Source organism: Ursus americanus, chromosome 10 (genome assembly GCF_024610735.1).
Source record: "Ursus americanus isolate L20-20 chromosome 10, mUrsAme1.1.p, whole genome shotgun sequence".
Lineage (NCBI taxonomy): Eukaryota > Metazoa > Chordata > Mammalia > Carnivora > Ursidae > Ursus > Ursus americanus.
In genome coordinates this window covers 66,936,089-66,962,964 of record NC_142136.1, presented here as the reverse complement: position 1 = coordinate 66,962,964, position 26,876 = coordinate 66,936,089, and the positions used below count along the sequence as shown (strand labels likewise).

General features: G+C 38.9%; 2 protein-coding genes across 6 annotated transcripts in view; both read right to left on the bottom strand.

Annotated features, from left to right (window-relative positions):
• Window positions 1-1,007, bottom strand: part of N4BP2L1 (NEDD4 binding protein 2 like 1) — a 28,488-nt gene extending 27,481 nt beyond the window's left edge. For all 3 annotated transcript variants that reach the window (XM_045796990.2, XM_045796993.2, XM_045796994.2), the window contains exon 1: window positions 360-1,007. In XM_045796990.2, the coding sequence (XP_045652946.2) occupies window positions 360-538 (179 nt within the window). In that variant the 5' untranslated portion in view covers window positions 539-1,007. The remainder of the gene's footprint in view (window positions 1-359) is intronic.
• Window positions 1,008-1,113: 106 nt separating this feature from the next.
• The window catches only part of LOC123791926 (uncharacterized), a 79,961-nt gene continuing 54,198 nt past the window's right edge, over window positions 1,114-26,876 (bottom strand). For all 3 annotated transcript variants that reach the window (XM_087865213.1, XM_045796986.2, XM_087865214.1), the window contains 4 exons: window positions 11,837-13,590; window positions 9,237-9,322; window positions 8,182-8,225; window positions 1,114-6,109 (listed from right to left, as the gene is read on the bottom strand). In XM_087865213.1, the coding sequence (XP_087721339.1) occupies window positions 8,202-8,225; window positions 9,237-9,322; window positions 11,837-13,590 (1,864 nt within the window). In that variant the 3' untranslated portion in view covers window positions 1,114-6,109; window positions 8,182-8,201. The remainder of the gene's footprint in view (window positions 6,110-8,181; window positions 8,226-9,236; window positions 9,323-11,836; window positions 13,591-26,876) is intronic.

The window sequence follows — 26,876 nt, the reverse complement described above, 5'->3', positions numbered from 1 at the left end:
CTCCCGACCCCGGGCTGGGGAGGCCGGGGGCGGCGGAGGCTCCCTCGGCCCGGCTGGCCCGGGGCCTGGCACGGCGGCCGGGCAGGGGCCGGTGCCATCTGGGGCTTGCGCAAGGCGCAGTGCCGAAATCCGTCCTCCCGGGAAAGCGCAGCATGGAAACAAACAGCACGGGCCGCCCTCCTCTCCCGGCCCGCGGCCGAGCGGGCACCGGGGGCGGCGCGGGCTCCCCCGCAGCCAGGCTCCGGCCGGGGCCAGGACCCGGGACGGCGCGGCGGCGGGGGGGCGCGGGACGGCGCGGCTCGGGGCAGGGGCTCGCTCGGCCGGGGTCCGCGCGCCGGCGCCCAGGCCGTTGTCATTACCTGGCCAGTGTAGTTTTCCCCGAGCCCGGGAGGCCTCGCAGGAGGTAGAGGTGTTTCCTAAAGCTGTGGCGGCGCGGAGGTGTCCCACGCGGGGGCGGCGGGGCCGGCGGCCGAGGTTTCTGCTGCTGCTGCTGCTGGAGGCTCAGCCTCCCAAAGGATTCAAGAAAACTCTCCTCCATGGGGTGGGGGCTGGCCGCGAGAGCCCTGGGTTCCCCTTCCTGAAGTCACGGTCTTGGCCAAAGCTGTTGTTTTTGTGGCTCTCCGGCCATGTGATAGATGGAGGGGCGGGCGCTCGGAGCCCAGCCCCTCCTTCCCACCCGAGCGAACCGCGCTGCGTGGGAGGGGGCGTCCCTACCTGGAAAGCTGGGGACGCTGGGAGACTGGCAGCCAGGAGAACCTGGGTGACGCTCCCCACCCCCGACCCCCGCCCCGCTCTCCGACCCCCTCCCTTGCCTCTCGGCGCCCTTCGTCCTGAGGGGAGAGGGCCTGCCCTGTGGGACACTGAGATACTTCCCCGGGCCGCCCGCCATGGAAGTCAGGCCCTCTGCAACAGCCCTCCTCCACCGCACCCCCGACTGGCCTAGACCTTGGAAGTGAAATAATTGTAGTCGACGATTAAATGTAGTCGACGATTAAAGAACGTGAACAGCATCTTGAATAGTAACAGTAAAGTCCATTGTCTCCCCCAGTTTGTGAGCACCAGTATCTGGCTAGTGTCCCAGCGGCTAATACCGCTGTCCCGGGGCTTGTATCATTTCTTTTTCTTTTTTTTTTTTTTTTTTAATACTTCTTTAGCCTGCCAAAAATATTCTTAGAAAGCTTTGTTGCCTCTACATAACTTTAACTCTCATCAGAAAAAGCACCCCTTAAAACTCAGATTGATCTATCGACAGTAGCATAAAGTAGGTCTCATGAGAAGACCTGTACGGCCCAGGGACTTGCTCTGCTGCCACCTGAAAAGACACGGCCTCTCTGGAAGGATTTCAGCTCCCCAGGGAAAGGAGCAGTCTGCTGAAAGCATTTATAAAGTATCCAGAATTAAGTTCTAAGTTCCAGGAACTGGTGAGTGCCAGTTGCTTGATCACCATAGCACTCTCCAATATTTCACACTCAAGAGTGTGATAGAGTGATCCTATTTTTTGAACCAAAATTCAAGATGCATGGACCAAAAGAGACAATATTGAAAATACCATGCTGGAAAAATCCCGGATATATGGTGGCTTTGGCTGTAATAATTACCGTAAAGTAAATTCTTTTTGTTTCTGGCAGCTAAGGTATGAAAACTTTGAAAAGGAATTGTGAAGAAAAGCAATTTTCTTCTGAAACAAAATCCAGAGACTTCATAATAAACTTTGGAAAAAAGGGTGCAAGGAGGGAAGGGGCTGTGTGCTGAGAATCGCACCTTCCCCTTGGAATTCCCCTGGAGAGGTGGGGGCGGGGAGATGAGCTGCCCTCTCTTTCACGGAATCAGAGGAAGGATCTTGGCACTGCTGAGAAAACTAAAATTTCAAAAGCTTCTCTAAATATTAGGGGAAAACCATAAGGAACAGAGAACACACACGACTCAAAAATAGTGATGCTTAAATGTAGGTATCCTCTATGTATTCTATCATACTTCTTATAAGAGTGTTTCTGCCCAGCCTCAAATACGGCCTTTTTCATCCTAGACTTGCACTGTACAATACAGGAGCCACTAGCTACACGGGGCTCTTGAGCACTTGAAATGCGGCTAGTGCAAATTGAGATTCAAATGCACACTGAATTTTGAAGGTTCAGTATGAAAAAACATGTAAAATATCTCAGTAATTTTTATATTGATCATGTGTTGAAATGATAATATGTTGGTATGTTGGGTTAATATATAATTAAACTTAATATCACTCGTTTCTTTTTGCTTTTTTAGTGTGGCTATTAGAAAAGTTTAAATTACATATGTGGCTAGTGTATTTCTATTACTGCTGCATGAGATCTCCATCCACTTCTCTTTCCTTCTCTAGAGGGGGTCCCAGGCAATGTGGGATCGGGCACAGCTTTGGGGTCTAGAGGTTTTAGCATATGGAGTCTGCAGTGTCTGTGGCAGATGGAACAACCTACTAGAGGCTGAGGGATATGAATGTGTTGCTCAGAAGAGGGGTCTGAGCTAGGGACAGAGCTTTGGAAATCCTTGCCCTCCGAGAAGAAGATAGACAAATAGAGCAGACAGCTGAAGAGGGGGCCCTGGAGACACCAGCATTTAAGTACTGTGCCTTTGAAGTGGACCTGCCAAAGGAGAGTAGGAGAGAATGATCAGCAAAGCAGACAGAACTCTAAAATAGAGAGACATGTATGGAGATTCAGAGAAAAAGCTTCAAGGAGAAGAAAATGGACAGCAGTACCTGAAAGTGGCTCCAGACGCGTTTCCTTTCTTTCGACCCCCATGTTTAACTAGTCAACAAGCTCTGGCTGTCTTTTCTGATTTATTCCTGTAAACCACACTGCTTAAAGTTAGCTGTGTATCTGTTTCCCCCCACTAGGCTGCTAAGTAGGAGCAGCGCCACCCTTGTCACCCCCAGATCTAACAACACAGCCTGACATTCAGGAGGTGCTCAATAATTGTATGTGGACCTGAACTACTTTCTCAATAGATAAGTGTGATCTTGGGATTTATTAAATATTAAGAATAAACAAAGATCATGATAATGTCCTCTAAGGAGTAAACAGTCAATAAACATATTGACAGATCTGAGATCCACTTGCTATGAGCTGCATTCAGATCTTTGCTGGTTCTCTCTGGGTGACAGCCTCCAGAGATCTGGGCTACACCCGAGTCAGAGGGTCCCTGTGATAACACTCCTTAGTGTCCTCATTTCATCCAACCAACTTTTCAGCTCTAGGGTTCTGTTCCGTTTCTTGCTTACGTGATGACCAGCACAATCTTACTTTGCTGCACTAGGAACCATGACCATGACAGATGTAAAGAAAATCATAAGTCATTTTCAGCAAATGAAGAAACATTCAAATGATTCTCTAATTACTACTGTTTAAAAGACATGGAAAAATAAGGAGGTGCCCAAGAAGAACTAGGGAAAACCAAGAATTTAACCCTCAAACCTACAGCTCCAAATAACCCAGGATTTGGAATGCTTAATTATAAATGAGCCCAAGGTTTCTACCCCAGACATGCCAAGACGGCAGAAAGTCTGGGACCAAGATGGAGCTTCCGAAGCAGTCTAACCAAAGACCCGGGAACACAGTCAAACCAGTTAAAATATTAGGCAGCAGCTTTCCCAGTTCTCTCTATCCTATGTCTTCTCTTCCCCTACCAAAAATTTCCTGATTTTTTTTCCTCAAAGACATAAATTGGTCTTATCCACATACATATTCCTCTTGTTATATATAAGTGGCATAAATGGAAAGGACCGGAAAGATGTCTACCTTTGGCTGCTTAGTTGTTTGTGTGGTGGACTCCTGATTTCTCCAGCAGCTCCACTGCACCTGCTGACACTTTCTGCACAGTCTGAGCCGTCAGAGATAGGACCCTGTCCTCCTCTCTACTGACACTGCTCCCTCCTGGCTCTTCCTTATTCTTCCCCTAGAAGTCAGATGGAGGCTGCAGGAAGCTAGAAGTTAGGGGAGGGGAGACAAGGGAAGAGAAATAATGCAGCACATGTATGTCTACTCGGCTGAACTGACAGGGAAATGCAGGGACTCTGATAGCCTGGGAGAGGTCTGCCCTGCGGAATGTTCTCTGGACAAACCTGACTGTGCCTCTGCCTCCCACAACCCATCCCTTATTCTTTTTAGTGCCACACCCCTTCCCCAAGGTGAGGACCGAATCTTCTTTTCCACAGCACCTGTTTGCCACCGTGCACAAGGGCTCCTGAGGACTATAAGCTTTAAGGAGGAAGCCCCAGCCCATTTTTCTAAAGCTCCATTCTGAAATTAGAGCAAGATAATAAAGACAGGAGAAAGCTGGGCACATTCTGGAACCCAGGTATGAGCCTGGATAGATGGTCAGCAGGTTTGCATCAGTATAGCATAGAGGTGTTTCAGAACTGGTCACTCCTCATGCCATAGTCATTGTTAAATATTTATGATATTACCCTTGGGTAAGGCATGGCAGTGTGGATTCTAATGTAGTCCCAAGAAATCCATAAATATCACCGATAAAAGCCCCAAAGAAAGCAACGATTTGCCAGATGCCAGAGTCCCCTCTGCAGCTGTCTATGCCTCGACACTAACACTGGTCGTTCTTCCCTGAAATCATCCCATCCTCGCGCAAGAGCAAGTCCAGTTTCACAATGGCTCTAGGAGCCTACAGAGAGAGCAAGACTCTTGAGGAGTTCAAGCAAACACTGGAGACCCTGGTCTCCATCTGGAACAGACCCACCGTCTGGTAGAAAGATGAACTAAAGCTGTACGAAATGAGCATAAGGGGGAAAATAGAGCTATTTTTAAAAAGCCCTCAATTCCCAGTAAAGATGGAAGATGGAACACAAATATTTAATTGCCACTCCCTCTTTGAAACCCCACTAAAATGCTTTTTTGGGGGGGGTGGTTGTTTTGTTATTACATTTAAGCATAAACTGTAAGAAAAAAAGAGAAGATTACAGCAACAAAATTTTGGAAAACTAGAGAGCAAAGGCCAAGTGTTAATTAATTTGGCAAAAACAAATAAAAACCTCTGAATTATAGAAAGCCGCGAGTCGACACAATTTACCCTGCATAACCCCTAAAATGTCAGGAACTAGAAGATTTGGGGCTAGAGATGAGGCTGTAAACAGGAAAGTTGGTTGGAAGTCTGTTTAAGAAACGAACACCCAGAGTCAGGCAATTGCCCACCTCCTAGAGAAGCCGGGAGGTAGATTCCCTGGAGATCAGACAGGAGAGGGTGGGGTAGGAGGTAAGATAAGACAGTCCGGGCTCTCTTTCTGAAAAAAGGGGATTAAGAAAATGCCTACATGTTGCACAGTGAGTAATCACCCCTCATTTCTATTTTTCAAATATGAGTTTTCGTATTTGAAGTTTGTTAAATACAACTAAACTAAAACAGAATTTAAAAAGATAGTTGCCTGTAGTGTGGTGCAAGTCCCACAATCCCTAACCAATATCCTTGAGGTCAGCTCTGTTTCAGAATTCAGAAAGTGCGTGTTTGTTTTTTTGTCTGTGTACAGTATGTGTGTATGTGTATACATATATAAACTTACATTCTGGGTGGGGGCTGGGCAGCCCATAGTAATTTAACACATTAATATTTCTGCAATGAAATGTCTGAATGGTTGCACTAGGTAGGATAAATAAGGAGTAAAGTTAACCTGTTTGAGTCAAGTTTTGCTCCCAACTTAGTTTTAATGCCAAACATTTAAGAAACAAAACAAAACAAAAACAACTTTTGATTTTCCGAGCTTTTTGGATTTCAGCATTTTAGAAATGGAATCACAGACCCATACTTGGATATGAGGCCTACCCTTCCACCGTGATGCGATTTTTAAAATAAACTACTAACGTTTTCGGTGCCTTATTTTCTTCCATAAAACAAATTAAAGTAGGGCAAACATCTTCAAAATTAGATAATAAAATGTTCAAGTTGTTACCTCTTTTGTTGAGTTTTTTATTATTCAGAAAACTAATCAAGAACGGTTGGACAGATTATCCAAACCAATTTTGGTATCCCAGGAGTATAGCGCTGAAAATCATCCTTCGGTGGGCACTGAGCACTCTTTCTCGATGGTTAGGATCTTCAACAGCACCAGGAAGACCGAAGAATTCAACTACAAACAAAACACAGGCCAAACAAGTCTAGACAAAACGGCGACCTACATGGAGTCTGCTGTCAGTTTCTCGGGTATTTCCCTCTTTATGCCACTCCCCTGGCATCTAGGTCTTTCCTCTGATCCCACAGTCCCCACACCCTGCCTGGTCCTGCCTCATCCGAGAGGCTCAGGCTCCCTCACAGTGCCCCACCTCCTGTCTCCAAATCCAAACCTGTTCTCTGCCCCATTCCCTGAGGATCCAACTGTTTACATGAGAAAGTTAATAATAAATACACTAATTCATGCAACTGTGTTACCAAGTTTACTGAGTCAATGTGTTGCTTTCCTGGATAAAACAATTTCTGTTCTGCCTGGACATTTCAAACACAATGCTTTAACCCAAAGAGGTATTTAGAGAAAGGGAATTAACCTTCTAAGAGCCTATTATTTTTCAGGCATTATGCTATGCACTAGCACAAGTTGTTTTGCTAATCCTCATTTAATATTCCCATGCCAGGGTGCTGTTATAAAACTGTTTTTTTTTTACAGGTGAAGAAACTGAAGCTCCGAGAGGCTGTCTTGTTTAAGGTCAGACAGCCAGCGAGCATTAGCTTCAACCAGGGAACCCATCCTCCTTCCAGCACTCTGCCCCACCTCCTTCCCCAGGCGACAAGAAAACACCCTGGTGACCGGCAGGAAGAGGATTTTGAAACAGGCAGGGACTTGGGGCTCCTAGAGCCAACCACATTCTCCTCCTATTTCCTTCTATACACTTCTATCTACCCCTTGAGGCCCACTAATCAGTACATTATGCCAGACACAAAACAGGGAGGCATGTTCGCATAATTGTAAAAAAACCTGTCCATAGCTACAACGCCATAAAGCTCCCCCACAAGAAAAGAGTAACAATTAGGGGTGACTGCTCTGTAGGAGAAGACCAGAAGGCAGTCTAGCATGAATGTGGAAGATGAATATAAAAATCAAAAGTATCATCCAGAAAGTGTCCTTGACACAAAACATCCAAATTCAGCAGCTGGAAATCTCAAATTGGCCACAGCCAAATATGTCCACACTGGCTGCACGCAGCTGGTACCAGTGTCCCACTAGGGCCACGTGTCTCAAAGAGGGGGAGGGAAAACACTCCCTTCCTAACTTCAGTCCCAACATAAACTCCACAAGGGCAGGACTGTTTTCACTGCTAGAGCCTCTGGGTATACAGCAGTGTCTGAATTGAGGCAACTCAATAAATAAATGTTGAATGAATAAATGAATTTCTTCACCTGCTTTCTCTGGTATTCCTCATGGCCTCTTATCCCTCCTCAGAAGACTACATTTATTCCACATTTTCCAGCGGTCCCTCCAAATCCCAGACCCTTCTCCCAAACCTTTAGTCCTTCTCCTTGCAGCAGAACCAGGTTTAAAAGAAACAAAAACATTTTTACTGGGTGTATGCATATTTCCCGCTGAGAAATGGAAACACAGAAAACTCTTAGAAATATGATTAAAAGGAAGAAAGAAAACATATGGTAAATGCAGAGTGCATTCAATTCTTATCAAATGCAGACACATATACACTAAAATCATAGCAGCTGTGTTTATTTCATAATGTAGGCATTTGAAAAAAAGTGCAATGTGTTTATTTTAAAGTCAGCCTCATGTCAAGTTTAAAACATAACGTGAGTCTATCTACATGTTTTACCTCCTTTTCTAGAGAATTTTTTAATATTTAAATATAACCTGTATCCCTAATTCCCAGCTCTCATCACACAACAATCTGGGGCAGAGGGGTGGGGTGGTAATCCCTCATGAACTGGGTGTTGACAGAATGCTGTAAAATACATTCTAACCAATCAAGTTGGAAAATAAATTTGGTAACAACAGTCTAAGCTTTGTTGTATTTCACAAAAAAGATCTACATTTAAAGGAAATGGAAAATCACATGTGCAATGGCACACAGGGTTGCTATGGTAACAGACTACATTTTTTATATTTACTCTTCAATTGTGGTACATAGAGCTATTCCAACCAAATAATGTCAACATCCACTTCCTTCTGAGCATACAGAGGTCTCTGGAATAAGTTGTACTTACGGTTCCAGAAATTCTCATTTTTAACCGATCTTCTTCTGTCTTTTCTAGAAATTGTAATTAAAATACATATAATAACGATTAATATTTGGAATTGGAGTTAAGCTCACATCATCATTTAACTCATGTAGGAACATTCTCAAAATGGCAAAAGAAACCTAATAACCACAAATGTCCATTTAAACATTTAAAATTTGGGGGTTGTGTATGAGTGTGAGTGTGAGTGTGTGTGTGTGTGTGTGTGTGTGTGTGTGTGTGTGTGTTTGGGCAGCAATAAGTTCTCCATGGGGAATGAAAAGAAATAAGAAGTTTAGAAAAATGTATTTGGTTTTACTAACTGGGCACATAAAACAAATCTACTTTTCCCACAGCCATGCTTATATGAACAGTTAAGAAATACCTACTATCCCGAACTATATAATTTTATGTTTCACTAAACCTTGCTTTTACCATTTATCTCATAATGTACCCCTAGCATTGCCTCTGGGAACATTGAAATCACTACCAACTAATGTCAACTCTCTCCCCACTACGTTATACAGTGTGCTGCCTTTTCCAGAATTTCTATTACCTTTCTAACCTTCCTCAGTCTTCCTCCCCCTACCTGGAAAATTAACAGCCTGTCAGAATAGTCATGTCTCTCACTATGGACCAACAGAAAACACCAAGAATGAGGTGTTTCCAAGTCAAGTAAATATGAATCTAATGCGTAGCTATTACTCTATCATAACAGGATAACCCTGAGGGCTGGACAGGAGAAAAGACGAAATGAAGAAAGGGCTCTCCTAATATGGGCACGTCAGCCATCCACCGTGGGCCCTTACACCAGCCTCCACTACAGCAGTGTGGGGGAATCAAACACAGCTTTCTCGTAGGGACGAATTGAAAGAGCGCGTATTCTCCACCCATCCACATACAGTCTTTCTCTAATTTAATACAAGGGATGCAGCCCTTCCTATTACATTTGATGACCAGGTTTTCTCTGATTGTTTGTTGTTGTCTGTTTTTTTAAAGAAATCAGTTAGAGAAGGTCTTCCTTGAAAGCCATAAAAATATACCTCTACTGATGTCTTCCATTGCAAATAGATCATCTTCAGTGTCCTCCAGTCGAGAGAAACCACGCAGTCATCAGGCAACAAAGATTCTGTGAAAATATAAAGGAACAAATTTCATCTCTAATGTCATACAGATTTTTACCCTAAATGTGAAGATATGCAAACATGATATTTCGACTGACATCATGGTAAAAGCCTGGTTTGGAAGATATTTCACTGATGGCTAAAGCAGGAGTTAAGTCTGTCTCGGGGATTTATTAGTAAACACTATCCTGACTCAATGAAAATACTTATCTGTACATGCAAAATGATACATATCGTAGCTCTTAGTCTCATTAAGTACAAATATATATATATATATCAATAGTACATACATATTATATAATATTAAATGTACATATTATATATGTAATAGCTTCAAGTGGTACTGTCACAGGACATAGAATTTAGGCAGCCATCTTTTCTTGTGACAGGTATAAACAGTGCAACTACAGCAAGTTTAGTCTTCTTGCAAACTGTTCCTTCCACAGAAGAGTGTCTGGGGGCAAAATCCTCACAGACAAATAAGATGGTCACAAATTAGTCCAAACACTGATACATACATATCAGTCTTACCAAACCATACAAAATATTTTTCCTATACTCACATGTCCCTGGTAACATAGTAGTTTGGTTTCTTCAGGCCTGGTGTGCCTTTTCTATATAATCCCTCCTAAAGCTAGGATTCATTCGAGGTCCCTGCCTCATTTACAAGGCCACTGGCCACAGATACGTGAGAGCTTCTCTTGTCCAATGTGGCCAAACAAATCGGCGGAGTTTCCACTTAGAGTTTTCTCCTCTCCTTTTTTAAGCACGTGCCATATCCAAACGTGAAATTCTTTCCCTATATTTTTCCTTTCAGCCACATTTGTATGAGCACTGCTTATAATTCACTTCCACATTGAAGCCATCCCCCAAAAACCATAACCCCATATTCTCTTCAACAACCCCTTAAGCACTGCTAACCTCGCTCATAAAATATTCATAAGCTTGTCATTTATATTTTCTATGTGCAATAATTTTGTTTTGTGTTAGTCTTGTCTCCCCATTTAGAAGGTAAGCTATTTGATGAATGAGGTCTATTTTCTCTAGAAAGCTTTCCAAAGCTTAATTAATGGATGCTTGATCGTTATTGTTGATTATGATGGTATTGTGCGTTCAAGGGAGGACAAGGTTTAGAATCTTTTCACGCCAGTGCCTTCATGCTTTCTGATGCTGATCTAAGGCAGTGATTGTTAATCTTTTTGAGTCATGCGCTGCCACCCCCTCTCCCCCGCCCCAGAAGCTGATAAAATCTACGAACTGTCGCAGAAAAATGGTCCAGAATGACACAAAAATTTTTGTATGTAATTTTAAAATATAGACCTAGGACTAAGACCCCTGGCCTAAAATGACTTCATTCATCATTTAAAATTCCCTAAAGCAAATGCAGTTAAATTTTTTAAATTGGTGCATCTCGAAGGATAGCATATTGCAGCAAACAGTTTAAGATGTGAATATAGGCAACGTTTACAAAAATGACAAATGTCATGCTAGAACCTGAAGAGCAGGTTGTGATAATAATTGTGATCCCTCGCCCTGAGACTTAGCCAATCTCGGGTCTGGGTTCCGAGGACGAATTCTGTCCAGAACAGCAGGAATTTAGGAGCAAAATAAACACCTCTGGAAGATAAGCTGTGAGACAAGAACAGGGCCCAAAGATCCTGATAGGTGTAGAAAAGAAAGAATATCAGGAAGATACAGGAGAACTGTGGGGACTGGAGCTTTGACTTGCCGGCTCTTACAATTTCTGTCCCCAGGGAAGGGGACACATTCAACCAGGAAATCACTAACACTTCAACTGATTTACAGATAAGGAAGAATGGGGATATGTGCTCCACTTCCTGTTTAAGACATTTAGCTTCTTAAATATGTTTATTATTTAGGAAAAAATTACTTAGAGTTTTACTTAGAATGTTACAAAAACAATTTCATGTGTTTTAACCACAGGTGGGTTTTTCATTTCCGAAAACAATAGCCAGAAGGAATCTTTCAAGTCAACCAGTCAGATTCCTTCTTAATCTTTTCAGTATCTTTCTCAGATAGTTGTAAAACTTAAACTCAACTTATTTCAGATATTTTTTCGTCATTTAATCTTCACTCTTCCCTCTCTTTCCTATTCTCATATCTACAAGCCATACTGTGAATGAGAAAGAAAAGCGTCATGTGCCAAATAAGGGAAATGCATGAAATAGAAAGATTAAAAAAATAAAAAGGTAACCCATCTCTATTTGTTACATAGTTACTATTTGCCTGCCTCATCCTTTGTTCTTCTCAGTGTCTATTTATATCGAGAGTCCAAGGATTCTAAGTGTTCAAAGACAATGAAGACCGCCGGTCCTCTAGGCGGAGGTGGGCATGTGACTCTGAAGCACCATTTGCCATGGGTCTTCTACTTCCACTGCTGAAAAGCATCATGAGATCAATACTGCATGAAATCACTAACACAAGATAGGAACACTTCAAAAAATTACTCATATATGTTAAACTGGACTTTTTATTTAGAGCGAATAAACACAATTTACCCATTGGAACTCCAGGGGATCCAAAAAGCTTTACTAGTTGAAAGGCAAACCCTTGTGATAATTGCAGCTCAAGGGAATCAAGGCCAATGCTCGTTAAATCTTGGTTATCCTCAGTTTGCAAGAACTGTGATGGCTTAGGTTCTTCCCATGTCTTCAGCTTCTCATCAAAACTTTCATTTAAAAAGTGAAGATCAGAAGTGACCCTAAAGGAGTTCGAAGGATCAGGTTGGCTACTTGAAATTTCTGAAGAACTAAACCCTATGTCACTTAGTTGGTTATCTACTCTTGTCTGAGATTTGAAAGTCAAAAATGATTTCTTGCTTGTAAAAGATACCATCCGAAAGCTAGATGTATATTGTAGCACAAGAGAAGGAACAGGGTTTTTGTAAAAATATACAGAGTGTCTGTTAAACGGCAGGTAATGAGAATAAGATAGTCTACTAACATTTAGAGGAGGGTCTTTGAAAATATCAAAGTAAAACCATGATGGATGATGATTAAAGATCATAAGTTTTTGTGTATTCTCCTCTTTATTATTTATTTCTGAAATTCTATCTTTTTCTTCTTCCAAAATAATTTTTAGGCCGTGGCTTTCTGTTAACAAGCCACATCCCCCTCTTTCTTTTACATTAATATAGCTCTGTGCCAGTAAGTTAAAGTTTGGTGCCAAATTGAAAATCCTTTTCTCTCTCCTTTTCTTATTCTTTGCGGCGTGTAAGTCACTCTTTGGGATATCCAGTTTAGGCAAGCAGCTTCTAAAGATACTTGTTTCTGTTGCTGTGATTGAATCTGTATTCTCAGTTGAGGGTGACAAATCGTCATTTTCTATCACTAGCTTCTCCTCTACCAATGTTTCTGGACTGCTTCCTGGTACTGAAGTTTCTTCAGAAGTGGAGATCAATGTAATCAATTGTCCCCGGCTGTCTGGAGAGGCCAGCTTTTGCCATCTATCTTTCTTTGGTCTTTGTTCACATATAAACTTATGAGGTCCCTCAGGCCAGCTCCCCAAACAGGGCTGTCTCTCAGAGCTCAGCTGTAATTCTTCATCAGATGGATTGTTTGAAAAAAAAGCCCAATAATTGTTTTTATTTGCATTTACTCCTTGTTCCTTTCTTAAACCTTTATCTGAGGCTCTGGACCCACACTGAGGGTACAGAATTGTTTCATTCTGGAGTCTTTTATGTACTTTCTCTCTCTTCTGCATAAATGAGCCGGGGATGTCAGCGGATCTGCCCTGGATGTCTAATGCCGTGGGATGCCTATTTCCAGGACGCTTTCCTACCTTCGTGCCAGAGCAGTCATCACTTGCTACGCAGGAAAGATTCTGAGTCATTGCTGGGCAAGTAACAGAGTCTTCATTTGGCATCAATGACATATTTAGAAACGAATCATCATTCTCTTTAGGGAGGTAATTTTTTGGTGTATTGTCCAGCTCAACTACAGATACAACATTTGGAAAACTATCTTCAGGATTTATGCTTTTCCATACTTCATCTCTGTGGCTGTTCACGAAATCTCCTTGCTCATTTCCCAGTCCACCAGTGAAGGTGCATGCCAATTCTCTTTCAGTGTCTTCCAAGTCTTCCTCTTCACTCTGAGATGGGTCCTGATCTCCTAGCATATGATAACTTAAGGTTTCAAATGAGTTTTCCCCCATGATTTTACTATGACTGTTCTGCTTTTTATTTCTTTTCCTGCTTCTCTTCTGTTTGGTTTTGCTGAGCCTGTGCCCAGTTTTCTTCAAATCTCTTTCTCTGAAATATAAAAGAATAAAGAACATTTATAACTAAATTATTGTATAACACTAGCAAACTAAAACATTATATTCTTACTGTGCAAAATTACAAATCACTAGTACAAGAGATTCTGAAGCATTATGTACTTTGTAGTATATTTTTAAATTATTTTCAAAAAGAGAAAAACTTTAATTCTCTCAATTAAAAACGAGTATACTTTGAGAAAGTTACAAGTCATTTTCACATACTTGTTTCATAAGCCAGTAACTTTATGAAAACTTAATATTTTTCTTGAGAAAATATTATTTATATATGCAAAATATTATATATATATATATATATATATATATATATATATATCCTACCAATAAACATCTTGGTTTTCCTAAATCTTGAATTTTGAAAAGTGTAGCTGGTACAGTCACAGAATGGGACAACTGTAGTAGCTTTAATAGCTAAATTTTCAGTAGACATGAAAACTTCGGCAATTAAATTGCTCCATCAAATTACAAAGAACATTTGATGACAAGCAGCAAGCCAGTGTTTGCAGATACGCTTCTAGTTGCCTAGCTGGCAGTGGTTCTAAAGGAGAGGTTCCACCACTACTTTGTGAGGTGTTTGTAAATGTGTGAAGGCATTTTTGGTGGTCACAATGACTGGAGATGTGTCACTGGCACTTGGGACTGAGGCCAGGGATGTTTACCATCCTGCAATGCCAGGGGAAATTCCAGAGTAAAAAATTATCCTACCTAAAAGAACAATAGTGTTCCCATTGAGCACACTAAAGTTCACAGTTCTCCTTAATTGAAGATAATCTTTTGATCCTAACAGAAAAAAGAGGATTTAGAACGTTTGCTAATGTAGAATATAAAGGTCTAGTTATCTTCTATAAGGTACAGTTAGAGACATAGTAAAATGCAGTGGGGGAAGGACAACAGATACAGCTGGGGAAAAATCAGGATAGAGAACAGAAAAACAAACGAACAATTAAACAAGCAAACAAACATGGAAGCCAAAAGAGATAATGAGGAAAAAAATCAGTTGATTGGCTGGTGTTGGACAAAGGAACTTGTCAAATCCACCCCTGGCCCATTCCATCCCATGCTGTCAGGCAATTTTCAATAGACAGGAGCCCTAAACACCTAGTTCTTTATCACCTAATCGCTCTTGTCCTTGTTTACACGTTCCTGGATATTAGCGTAGAAAGAACATTAGGAAATGCTAAATTACTGAGAAGCAGTTGTGATGGGACTTCTATAAAAAGGATGTCAAGTAAAGAATGCCAGCTTTGGCAGTAACTCCTCCTGGTCAGTTCTCGCTGACTGCAGTGACAGCTTTAGCGGAAGCCTAAGGTGCAGGAAGCTGAGACTCATACTGCAGACTAGCATGTTACTCTAAAAACAAGCTTCACTCTCTTTGCCCAAGCATGAACCATCCCATTGCAGGGAAAGAAGGAAAGGAATGGGGAGAGCTTGTTGCCTTATACTGGAGTAAATGGTAATATACTGAGGACTTTAGACTGATGTCAGGACTGATGATTCTGTGGAAATGAAAGCACTTAATGTATAGCTTTAAGCAGCTCTCCACAGCACAAGGAAAGGGAGCCCTAACTGACGGAAATGGGGTTACTAGATATGTATCATCACAAAAATGTTTATAACTCCCGGTGCTATCAGGAATTCTAATGTCCACAATGTGCTTTGAAAACTGACTTGAAAAAAACAAACTATTCATTGCACACTTGCTATGTATTAAGACTAGTTGCTTTATATGTACTAACTTACCTAATCTTCACAACAATGATATTCAGTAAGGCAAAAGCTGGTCTTTTTTTTTTTAATAATAATTTTTTATTATGTCATGTTAGTCACCATACAGTACATCCTTAGTTTTTAATGTAATGTTCCGGCAAATGCTAGTCTTATCCCCATCTCAAAAAGGCAACTGAGAAAAGAGAAATTAAAGAATTTGCCTAGCTACAGCCACTGTGGAAAACATTATGGAGATTCCTCGAAAAATTAAAGATTGAACTACCGTATGATCCAGTAATTCCACTGCTGAGAATACTGAGAATATATCCAAAGGATACAAAAACACTAACTCAAAAAGGTATCTGACTCCCATGTTCATAGCAGCATTATTTACAATAGCCAAGACAGAAACAACCAGTCTATTGAGAGATGAAGAGACAAAGAAGCTGTGGTGTACGTATACAATGAAATATTATTCGGCCATTAAAAACAAGGAAATCCTATCGTTTGCAACAACAGGGATGGACCTTGAAGGCATTATGCCAAGTGAAATAAGTGAGACGGAGAAAGACAAATACTGTAGGACCTCACTTACAATGTGGCAACTTAAAAACAAAACAAAACAAAAAACCAAACTCATAGAAAAGGAAATCAGAGTTGCGGTTACCATATGTGGGGGCTCTCATCACAAAGGATTTTCTTTCTTTTTTTAAATTGTATCTATGTGACATGATAAATGTTAACGAAACCTATTGTGGTAATCATTTAACAACATACATAAATCAAACCATCATACTATACACCTTAAATGTATACGGTGATGCCAATTATTTCTCAGTAGAACTGGAAAAAGAAAGAAGAATTTGGCTAGTGTCACATGGCTTCTGGCAGGATTCAGACCAAAGGTGATGGTCTCTAAGAGTTCACACTCTGACCATCATGCAAAACTACCTCTTAATTCAAAAAGAGGATTTTATAAAAACACTTTCTCTCACTTTCTTCTCTCCTTCCTTTCATCTTCAAATTGTCACATATACATAAACACAGAGATATTCAGCTGGTAAGGGCTGAGTCCTTCCCAAGGAAATAGCCATTGGGCCTTGACTCCTACTATCACCTAGTAGTGACTTGAGAGTTTTCCCTTGTCCTCTCTCTTTCTGAATCAAAGCAAATAATAGACAACAACAGAAAGTAAGAGGAGGTGGTGTGGAGCAGAACCCATCTCCCTAATCAGCCTTTATGTCAAGGCTCCATCTGAGCAATAGGTAGATGGCCTAAAACTTAGGCAGATGGGCATAGGGGTCTTCTCCTGGAGTTTATTCATTTGTCAAGGGGTGGAAGTAGTGAGAAATGATCACATTCTGGTTGTATTTTAAAGGAAAAACAAGCAAGACTTGAAAATAAATTGGATAGAGAGTATAAGGAAAAGATCAATTATGAGTAAAAGGATATGGACCCGAACAATTGAAGGCATGAAGTGGCCATTTACTGAGACATAGAAAGAAGCCTATGAAAGATATGGGTTTGGAGACAGAGTTGCCAAATCTGTTGCCTCAAAGTTCAGTTCAGAGTTTGAACCAATAAGCTAATCTGTCCTTACAGCCGAGTTTAGAAAGTAAAGATGAGGGCTTTGCCAATATTCCTCAAGGGTTCTTTTGTTTTTTGAATGGATTACAATCTGCTAGCTACTTAGAGAAAGGATAGTAGAAACCTGCTAATGATGAAAATTCATGATGCCTGCAGAGAAGTTAACATGGATCATGAAAGAATGAAGTGTCTTAAAAAAATAAACTCTCAAAGTCTGGGAGATCAGGCAATTTATTAAGGTAGTTTGCTGAAAGAGTCAGTCAAAGGAGACCCGAAGGATTGGAATTTCAATTGAAAATACAACACAATACCAAGAAGTATGAAAATCAGAAGACGGACTATGCAGGGAAGTGCGCCTGCGACTTGTACTATTTCTGTACCGTGAAGCTCTATACGGCTAACATACTTATTCCAGTACCTGGGCCAGGCCTTCTGGAAAGGAAACACAAACCAACAACTGACTTGTGAAGCAGCTGGGAGAGAAGAGAAGGGGTGGTGGTGGTGATAACTTCCGTTACAATGTGTATACATGGGAGGTGGCTAATCAGTAGATGTATTTACAAAGTGTGGGAGGCTCATCAAACCTGTGCCAAGGCTCATTAAGCTTGATCTCATTTGTGCTGATTCATTTAGGGATGAATGGCACCATTAAAAGAAAAGAAACATCACCACATAAAAGTTAGTCACGGAGAAGAAATCGGGAGAGTTGGAGGCACAGGCTGTAGCTTTAGAAAAGAAAGGAGTGAGTAGGAAATGAACAAATTGTAACCCATCTCTGATTAATAATAATATTTTGTTTTCCAGATGGTGGTTGAGAATCCAAGCTCCTGAGTAGGAGCTTAAGAATGAGAAAAAGAGTGCTCAGAGACAAGCTAACCTGTCCAAGTGAGCTGTGACAGAGCTGAGAGAACAACCAGATAAAGCCAAAACTAACTACTAGGGAGGAAAAAAAAGGTATGGTAAGTGCCTAAAGTAAGGGGCAGTATTTTCTTTCTTCTTTCTTTTTAAAGATTTAAAGTAAGGGGCAGTATTTTCTTTCTTCTTTCTTTTTAAAGATTTTATTTATTTATTTGAGAGAGAGAGTGAGAGAGAGAGAGCACGAGCAGGGGAGGAGTAGGAGAGGGAGAAGCAGATTCCCCACTGAGCAGGGAGCCTGACTCCGGGCTCAATCCCAGGATTCCGGGATCATGACCTGAGCCAAAGGCAGACACTTAACTGACTGAACCACGCAGGTGCCCCTAAAACCAGTATTTTCAATTGCAAAGGCCTATATACTAATTCATGAAGCATGAGTAATAAATGAAGTAAAATTCCATTAAAACACAGATTGTAAAAAAGAGTTCTCACAGCTTTTTGGAATGACTGTAGTCAAACAAATCCAGATCTAGATCCTAGTCCTGGTTCAGTAATAAGCTAGTGGTGGGGATATTGGGCAAATCAGATCTCTCTTCTAAAATGGGGATAACATTACCTCCTTGTGGAGCTGTAAAGTTTACTAATACAGATGCTCCTAAATGACCTCTACTTAACTGACATGGCAGATTTAATAATTCTCTCCATTGCCTCTGTACAATATAATGACTGATGGCAATGGTACAAAAAATGTTCCCAGCTAAATGGCTGCTTTCTAGTACCACCACACCCTTCTGCTCCCGTTGTTTAGGGCTGTATATTTATAAAGAGACAGATGAGCTCGTTCCCAAGTCTGTTTATACTAATTGTAATTGTTACTATAATTATGTGGTTTGATTAAACACTACGTAAACATTACATCAACCAGTGGAACAGGAATACAACAAAGTTTCTATAAAAAATTAAATTGAAGACTGACTCAATAAAGAATGAGGCATGAAACAGTTATCAAATGAAGTGTGGGCAGGATGACTATGAAGTTTGGTTCAAAATCATAAAAACCTATAATTCTGCACTCATACTACATCGAAGATTTTTTAGGTTCTCCCTCCAATTTACATCAATAGAAACTAGAAATTCTTGACAATGCATTACAGGTACGGTTTATATGTAAAAAAATAAAATAAAATAACCAGAGTCACACACTAAACAGAATCATACACAAATATTAGTGAATGGACGTGTATGTACGCATGCATTTTAAGTTCAAATAAAATGTTTAACGTATGTATCATTCCTTAATGATTCCTCATTCTAATCAACTTTTTCAATGAACTAACCACTTGCTTGTCCCAATTATCTTACATAAAAACAAAATAATCTTATATATTTCACTGAGACTCTCAGGATACTATTCAAGATTAGAATGTGACAATGGCTAGTATGATTTATACAAAAAACAGTTGAGATAGAAGAGTTGGAAAGTTCTCAAAAATGTGATTTATTTAATATAATTGCATATTATTAGAAGTAGAGAAAAAATTTTCAAGTGTCCAGATAAAGACAAACAGACAAACCCATCTTTATCAGAGATTAAAACACCTTTCTCAGTAGTTGATAGAACAAGCAGACCAGAAAAGGATATAAAAGTTATAAATAGCACAATTAATAATGTTCAATATAATGATCATATTGAACAATACATTCAAAAAATTAAACATTCTTTTCAACCCACATGGAATATTTACAGAAATCAACCAGGCCGTCATGATAGCCTCTACAAATTTCAAAGCATTATTAATGTACAGGCCATACTCTTTGACTATAATGCAATTAATTTTGAAATTAGTAATAAAAATTTTTTGGAAAAATTTTAAAATGTTGAAAAATTCATGGATAGAAAAATTTGTAATGGAAATATGTAGAAATTAATAACAGTAAAAAATAATTATATATAAAAGTGTCATTTGAAAGGATATTTCTCATAAATATTCACTTCAAAGAAAAGCAAAAGTACAAAATTAAAAATTAACCACACAATTGAAGTTAGAAAAAGAAAAGCAGAAAAAACTCCAAAAAAAATAGAAGGGAAGAAATCATAAAGAATCAAAAAGATAACAAAGAAACATAAAATAAACACACTCTAGTCAGGACCAACAAATTCAGAAGTTGTGTATTTGAAAAGATTAATAAAATTCACACCCCCCCTGATAAGATTAATTTAAGGGGGAAAGAAGCAATTTAGTCTTAGGGATGAAAAAGAGGTACATGGGCACCTGGGTGCCTCAGTCAGTTAAGCAACCCACTCTTGATTTCATCTCAGGCATGATCTCAGGATTGTGAGATTGAGCCCTGCCTCAGGCTCCATGCTGGGTGTGGAGCTTGCTTGGAATTCTCACTCTCCCTCCCCTGCACCCCTGCTTGCTTTCTCTCTCTCACTCTCAAGAAAAGAAAAGAAAAGAAAAGAAAGAGAAAAAGGAAAAGGAAGCACAAATGCAGTTCCAGGAGAGATTTTAAAAGTAAAAGGAGGGGCACCTGGGTGGCTCTGTCATTAAATGTCTGCCTTTGGCTCAGGGCGTGATCCCAGGGTCCTGGGATCAAGCCCCACATTGGGCTCCTTGCTCTGCTGGGAGCCTGCTTTTTCCTCTCCCACTCCCCCTGCTTGTGTTTCCTCTCTCACTGGCTGTCTCTCTCTCTGTCAAATAAATAAAATCTTTAAAAATAAATAAATAAAATAAAAGATAAAAGGAATGTGGTATTATTTACAATAGCCAAGATATGGAACCACTCAAAGTGTTCATCAGTGAACAAATAAAGAAAATCGTGTATAAATATACAATGGAATATTACTCAGCCATAAAAAGAAGAAAATCTTCCCATTTGTGACAACATGGATGGACCTTAAGGGCATTATACTAAGTGAAATAAGTCAGACAGAGAAAGACAAATACTGTATAATCTCACTCATATGTGGAATCTAAAAGGAGCTCATGGATACAGAGAACATATTGGTGGTTAGCAGAGAGATAAGGTGGAAGATGGATAAAACTGGTGAAGGTGGACAAAATGTCCCATGGCAGGAACTGTGCATGTGTTCCTGAAACAGCGTGCACATAGTTTGCAGAGGCCAGGGTGAGGAAAAAGATATTTTCTCCAAAGATAGGGATCTGTGCTCTGATCACTGATTGCTGCTTCTAAGCACAAACTGCAAAGAAGAGGGTAGTCATTGTGGTTGCACAACTCACCCCACCCCATTGTTGCAAGTCATTTCTCTAGCTGAAGTGTCTTCCAGGAGATTTAAAGCGCTGATACCCTTTCCCCACCCCCCTTTCATTTTCCTTTTCTTCTCTTTTTGAGAACCAGACATTAAAGACCAGGACATTCAAAAGCAACTTCACATATGGGGAAAATTAGGAAATGATTGCACATACCCAGGGAAAGGCACAGGCTCAGAAAAGACTTGAAAAGGACACCTGGGTGGCTCAGGTGGTTAAGCGTCTGCCTTTGGCTCAGGTCATGATCCCGGGGTCTGGGGATGGAGCCATACATTGGGTTCCCTGCTCAGTGCAGAGTCTGCTTTTCCCTTTCTCTCTGACCCTCCCCCCTGCTTGTGCTCTTGTGCTCTCTTTCAAATGAATAAATAAAAAATATTTTTAAAAAAGAGAGAAAAGACTCCCTGCTGAGCAGGGAGCCTGATGTGAGACTTGATCCCAGGACCCTGATATCATGACCTGAGCCAAAGGCAGATGCTTAACCAACTGCCACCCAGAATGAACCATGAGAGACTATGGACTCTGGGAAACAAACTGAGGGTTTCAGAGGGGAGGGGGGTGGGGTGATGGGCTAGCCCGGTGATGGGTATTAAGGAGGGCACATATTGCATGGAGCATTGGGTGTTATATGCAAACAATGAATCATGGAACACTACATCAAAAACTAATGATGTACTGTATGGTGACTAACATACATTTTTATCATAATAAAAAAAAAAGAATAAATAATATTTTTATCATAATAAAAAAAGAAAAAGAAAGAAAGAAAAGGGTTGAGAGGACCTTAAGTTTACATCATAGACTGATCCATGGCACAGAGACAACCTAAAACATTTAAAACAAAAAAACAAAACACCAAAAAACTCAGCAAACTCTGATGAACCGGGAAAATCTGATTTTCAGAGTTCCACATTATTACATTGAAATGCCTCGTTTTCAACCAAAAAATCATAAGACATACAAAGAAACAGAAAGGTATGGCCAATTTCAAAGAAAAAAAAATCAACAGATATTGTCCCTGAAAAAATAACTGATGGCGGATCAACTAGACAGTCTTTAAAACAACTGTCTTAAAGAGGGTAAAAGAATTAAAGATGTGGAGAATGTCAAGAAAACTTTGTATGAACAAAATAGAAATATCAATAAAGAGATCAAAAACCTGGAAAAAAAAAAAAAAGAAAAAAATTCTGAAGCCAAAAAAGTACAGAAACTGTAAAGAAAATTCCGCTAGAGGGATTCAAAGGCAGATTTGAGCAGGCACAAATAAGACACAATAAGCAAACTAGAGGATAGGACAATGGAAATCATCAAGTCTGAGATACAGAAAGAAAAAAGATTGGAGAAAAGTGGCAGAGCCTAAGGTACTTGTTGGGTACCATCTGGGTAACAACTGGATAAATATTCACATTGTGGAAGTCCCACAAAAAGGGGGGGTGGGACTGCAGAGAGAATATTTGAAGACATAATGGCAGAAAACTTCCCAACTTTGACGAAAGATATGAATATAAACATACAAGAAGCTTGATAAACTACAAGTGAGATGAACTTAAAGAGAACCACAAAAAGCCACATGGTCAAACTTTCAAAAGCCAAAGACAAAAAGAGAATCTTGAAGAGAAAAATAGAGAAGCAACTTGCCACATGCGGGGATCCTCAATAACAATATAAGCAGATTTCTCATCAGGAACTTAACAGACCAGGAGGCAGAGGGCTGATACATTCAAAGTGCTAATAGAAGAAAAAACCTGTTGACCTAGAATCCTACATAGGGTAAATTATTCTTCCAAAGTGAAGGAGAAATTAAGGCATTCCCAGATAAACAAAAGCTGAGGAGTCTGTTATCACTATACTTGCCTTGTAAGAAATGCTCAAGGGAGTTCTGCAAAGTGAAATGAAAGGACACTAGGCAATAACTTGAGGCCAGATGAAGAAATAAAGATCGCAACAATGGTAAATACATGGGCAATTATAAAAGCTAGTATTGTTGTAATAACAATGGTGTGTAACTCAACCTTTTTTTAAATATGATTTAAAGGACTAATATATTAAAAAACAATTATTTGTTTAAAAACTAGTAACTATGGTTTGTAACTGCACATTTTGTTTTCTACATGAGACTAATGCATTTAAAAGAATTGTTACTTTATGTCTTGGGGCACACAATGTATGATGTAATTTTGATATATCAACAACCAAAGATTGGGGATGGAAATATAAAGGAGCAGACTTCTTGGATGTTATTGTAGTTAAGCTGGCATAAATTCAAATTAGAATATTATAACTTTTGAGGTTAAAATCCACATAATAACCACAAAGAAATACTTATAGAATATACCTAAAAGGAAATGAGAAAGGAACTTAAATATTTCACTGCAAAAAATCAACACAAAAGAAGACAGTAATGCGGAAAAAGATGGACAAAAAGCTACAAGTCATACAGAAAACAAATAGCAAAATGACAGAAGTCCCTCCTTATCAGTAGTTATTTTAAATGTAAATGGGTTAAACTTTCGAATCAAAAGATAGAGATTGATAGAATGGAAAAAACATGATCCAACTACATACTGTCTACAAGAAACTCACTTTAGCTCCCAAGATACAAATAGAGTGAAAAATGAAAAGATGAAAAAATATTCCACACAAATAGTAACCAAAAGAGAGAAAGGGTGGCTATACTAATATCAGACAAAATAGATTTTAAATCAAAAAAGATTACAAGGGAAAAAGAACATTATATATTAATATTAATAAAAGGTTCAAGACAACAAGAATGTATAAGAATTATAAACATGCACATAATATCAGACCATCAAAGTATATGAAACAAAAATTGACAACACCGAAGGGAGAAACAAACAGTGTACAATAATTTTTGGAGACTTCAATACCCCACTTTCAGTAATGGGTAGAACAACCAGGCAGAAGATAAGTAAGGAAATAGAGGATTTAACATAGTAAGCCAACTGGATCTAACAGAACACTGTATCCAACAACAACAGCACAAATATTCTTCTCAAACATACATGGGACATTTTCCAGAACAGATTATAAATTAGGCCACAAATTAAGTCTCAATGGATTTTAACAGATAGATATCATACAAATTATCTTCTTCTACCACAATGGGATAAAGTTAGGAATTCAATAAAATAAGTAAAAATGGAAAACTCACAAATTTGTGGAAATTAAACAACATACTCTTAATTAGTAAATCAAAGAAAAATCACAAGAGAAATTAGAAAATATTTTGGATGAATGAAAACAAAATCACAACACACTAAAATGCATGGCACATGGTGAAAGCAGTGAGAAGGGGAAAATTTGAAGTTATAAACACATTTAAAAAACCCCCCAAGATTCCAAATCAACAACTTAACTTCAAAACTTAAGGAACTAGAAAAACAAACTAAATCCAAAGCTAGCAGGAGGAAGGAAACAATAAAGATTAGAATATAGACAAATGAAATAGAAAATAAAGGAACAGAAAAAAGTTAATGAAATCACAAGTTCTTCAAAAAGATTAACAAAATTGGCAAACTGTTAGCTAGAGGGACTAAGAAAAAAAGAGGATTCAAATTACAAAATCAAAAATGGAAATGGGGACATTACAACCAATTCTACAGAAATAAAAAGGATAATAAGAGAGTACTATGAAAAATTGTATGCCAACAGACTGGATAACCTAGATGAAATGGAAACATTCCTAGAAACACAAAACCTACCAAGACTGAATCCCTAAGAAATAGAAAATCTGAATAGAACTACAACTAGTAAGGAGATTGAATCAGTAATCAAAAATCTCTGGACATGGAAAAGCTCTGGACTTGTTGGCTTCACTGATTAATTTTATCAAAAAATTTTAAAACACCAATCCCTTCTCAAAGTCTTCCAAAAAAAAAAAAATGAAAAGAAGAAAACACTCTGTAGTTAATCTGTGATGCCATTATTATCCTGATGCCAAAGCCAGACGAAGACACAAAGAAAGAAAACTGCAGACTAATATGTCATATGAACATGAAAGCAAAAATCTTCAACCAAATTCAACAGCATATTAACAGGATTATACAGAGGTGCCTGGCTGGCTCAGTCTGTACAGCATGCACTTGATCTTGGGGTTGTAAATTTGAGCCACACTTTGGGTGTAGAGATTACTTAAAAATAAAATCTTTTTTTAAATAAATAAGTAAATAAAAGGATTATAAACCATGACCAAGTGGGAGTGATTCCTGGAATGCAAGGATGGTTCACCATATGAAAATTGATCAGTGTCATATACCATGAAGGAAAAAAAAAATTCAATTGATCATCTCAATTGATGCAGAAAAAGCATTTGACAAAATCCGACATTCTCTCATGATAAAAAAGAAAGAAAGAAAGAAAGAAAGAAAGAAAGAAAGAAAGAAAGAAAGAAAAGAAACACCAAATGGGAATAGAAGGGAACTACCTCAACATAATAAAGCCATATATGAAAACCTGCATGAACGATATATTCAATGAAAGCTTTCCCTCTAAGATTAGAAACAAGACAAGGATACTCACTTTTACCACCTCTATTCAACACAGTATTACGAGTTCTAGCCTGGGTAATTAAGCAAGAAATAAAAGGCATCCAAACTGGAAAGAAGGAAGTAAAATTATCTGGTGGCTGATCATATAATCTTATATGGAGAAATTCTAAAGATATACAAAAAAAATTGTTAGAGCTAATACATGAATTCAGCAAAGTAGCAGGATATAAACTCAATACACAAAAATCAGTTGCATTTCTATACACAAACAATGAAAAATCTGAAAAGGAAATTACAAAAACAATTCCATTTATAATAGCACCAAAGAGAATAATATATTTAGGAACTAACCAAAGAAGTGAAAGACTTGTACAATGAAAACCAAAAGGCATTATTGAAAAAAACTTAAAGAAGACATGAAAAAATGGAGACATCCCATGTTTATGAAATGAAACACTTAATATTGTTCAGACGTCAATACTACCCAAAGTGTCCAACAGATTCACTGAAATCCCTCTCTAAATTCCAAAGACTTTTTTGTAGAAATAGAAAAACCTATCCGAAAATTCATATGCACTCTCTAAGGGATCCTAAATAGCCAAAACAATTTCAAAAAATAGAATAAAGCTACAATAATCAAAACAGTATGGTACAGGCATGAAGACAGACATATAGACCAAAAGAACAGAATAGAGTGCCCAGAAATAAACCCTCATGTATATGGTCAAATGATTTTTGACAAGAATGCTAAGATGATTGATAGAGAAAAGACAGTCTTTTCAACAAATAGTACTGAGAAAACTGGACATCTACATGCAAAAGAATGATCTTGGACCCTTAATGAACACTATATCCAAAAATCAACTCAAAATGGATCAAGGACTTAAATGTAAAATCTAAAACTATAAAAGTCTTAGAATAAAATTGGGAAAAAACTTCACAACATTAGATTTGGCAATGATTTCTTGGCTATGACACCAGAGACACAGGCAAGAAAAGTAAAAATAGAAAAATTGGACTTCATGAAAATTAAAACATTTTGCGCATCAAAAGACTATATAAACAGAATTAAAAAGCCCACAGAATAGTAGAAAATATTTGCAATATACAGAACATATAGATAATTTCTAAAACTCAACAACAAAACAACTTGACTCAAAAAATGAACAAAGGACTTGCAAAGGCTTCTCCACAGAAGATATACAAATGGCAAATAAATACATGAAAATATTATCAATATCACTAATCATTAGGTAAATGCAAATCAAAACTACAATGAAATACTACCTCACAGACATTAGGATGATTATTAATTAAAAAAAAAAACAGCAAAA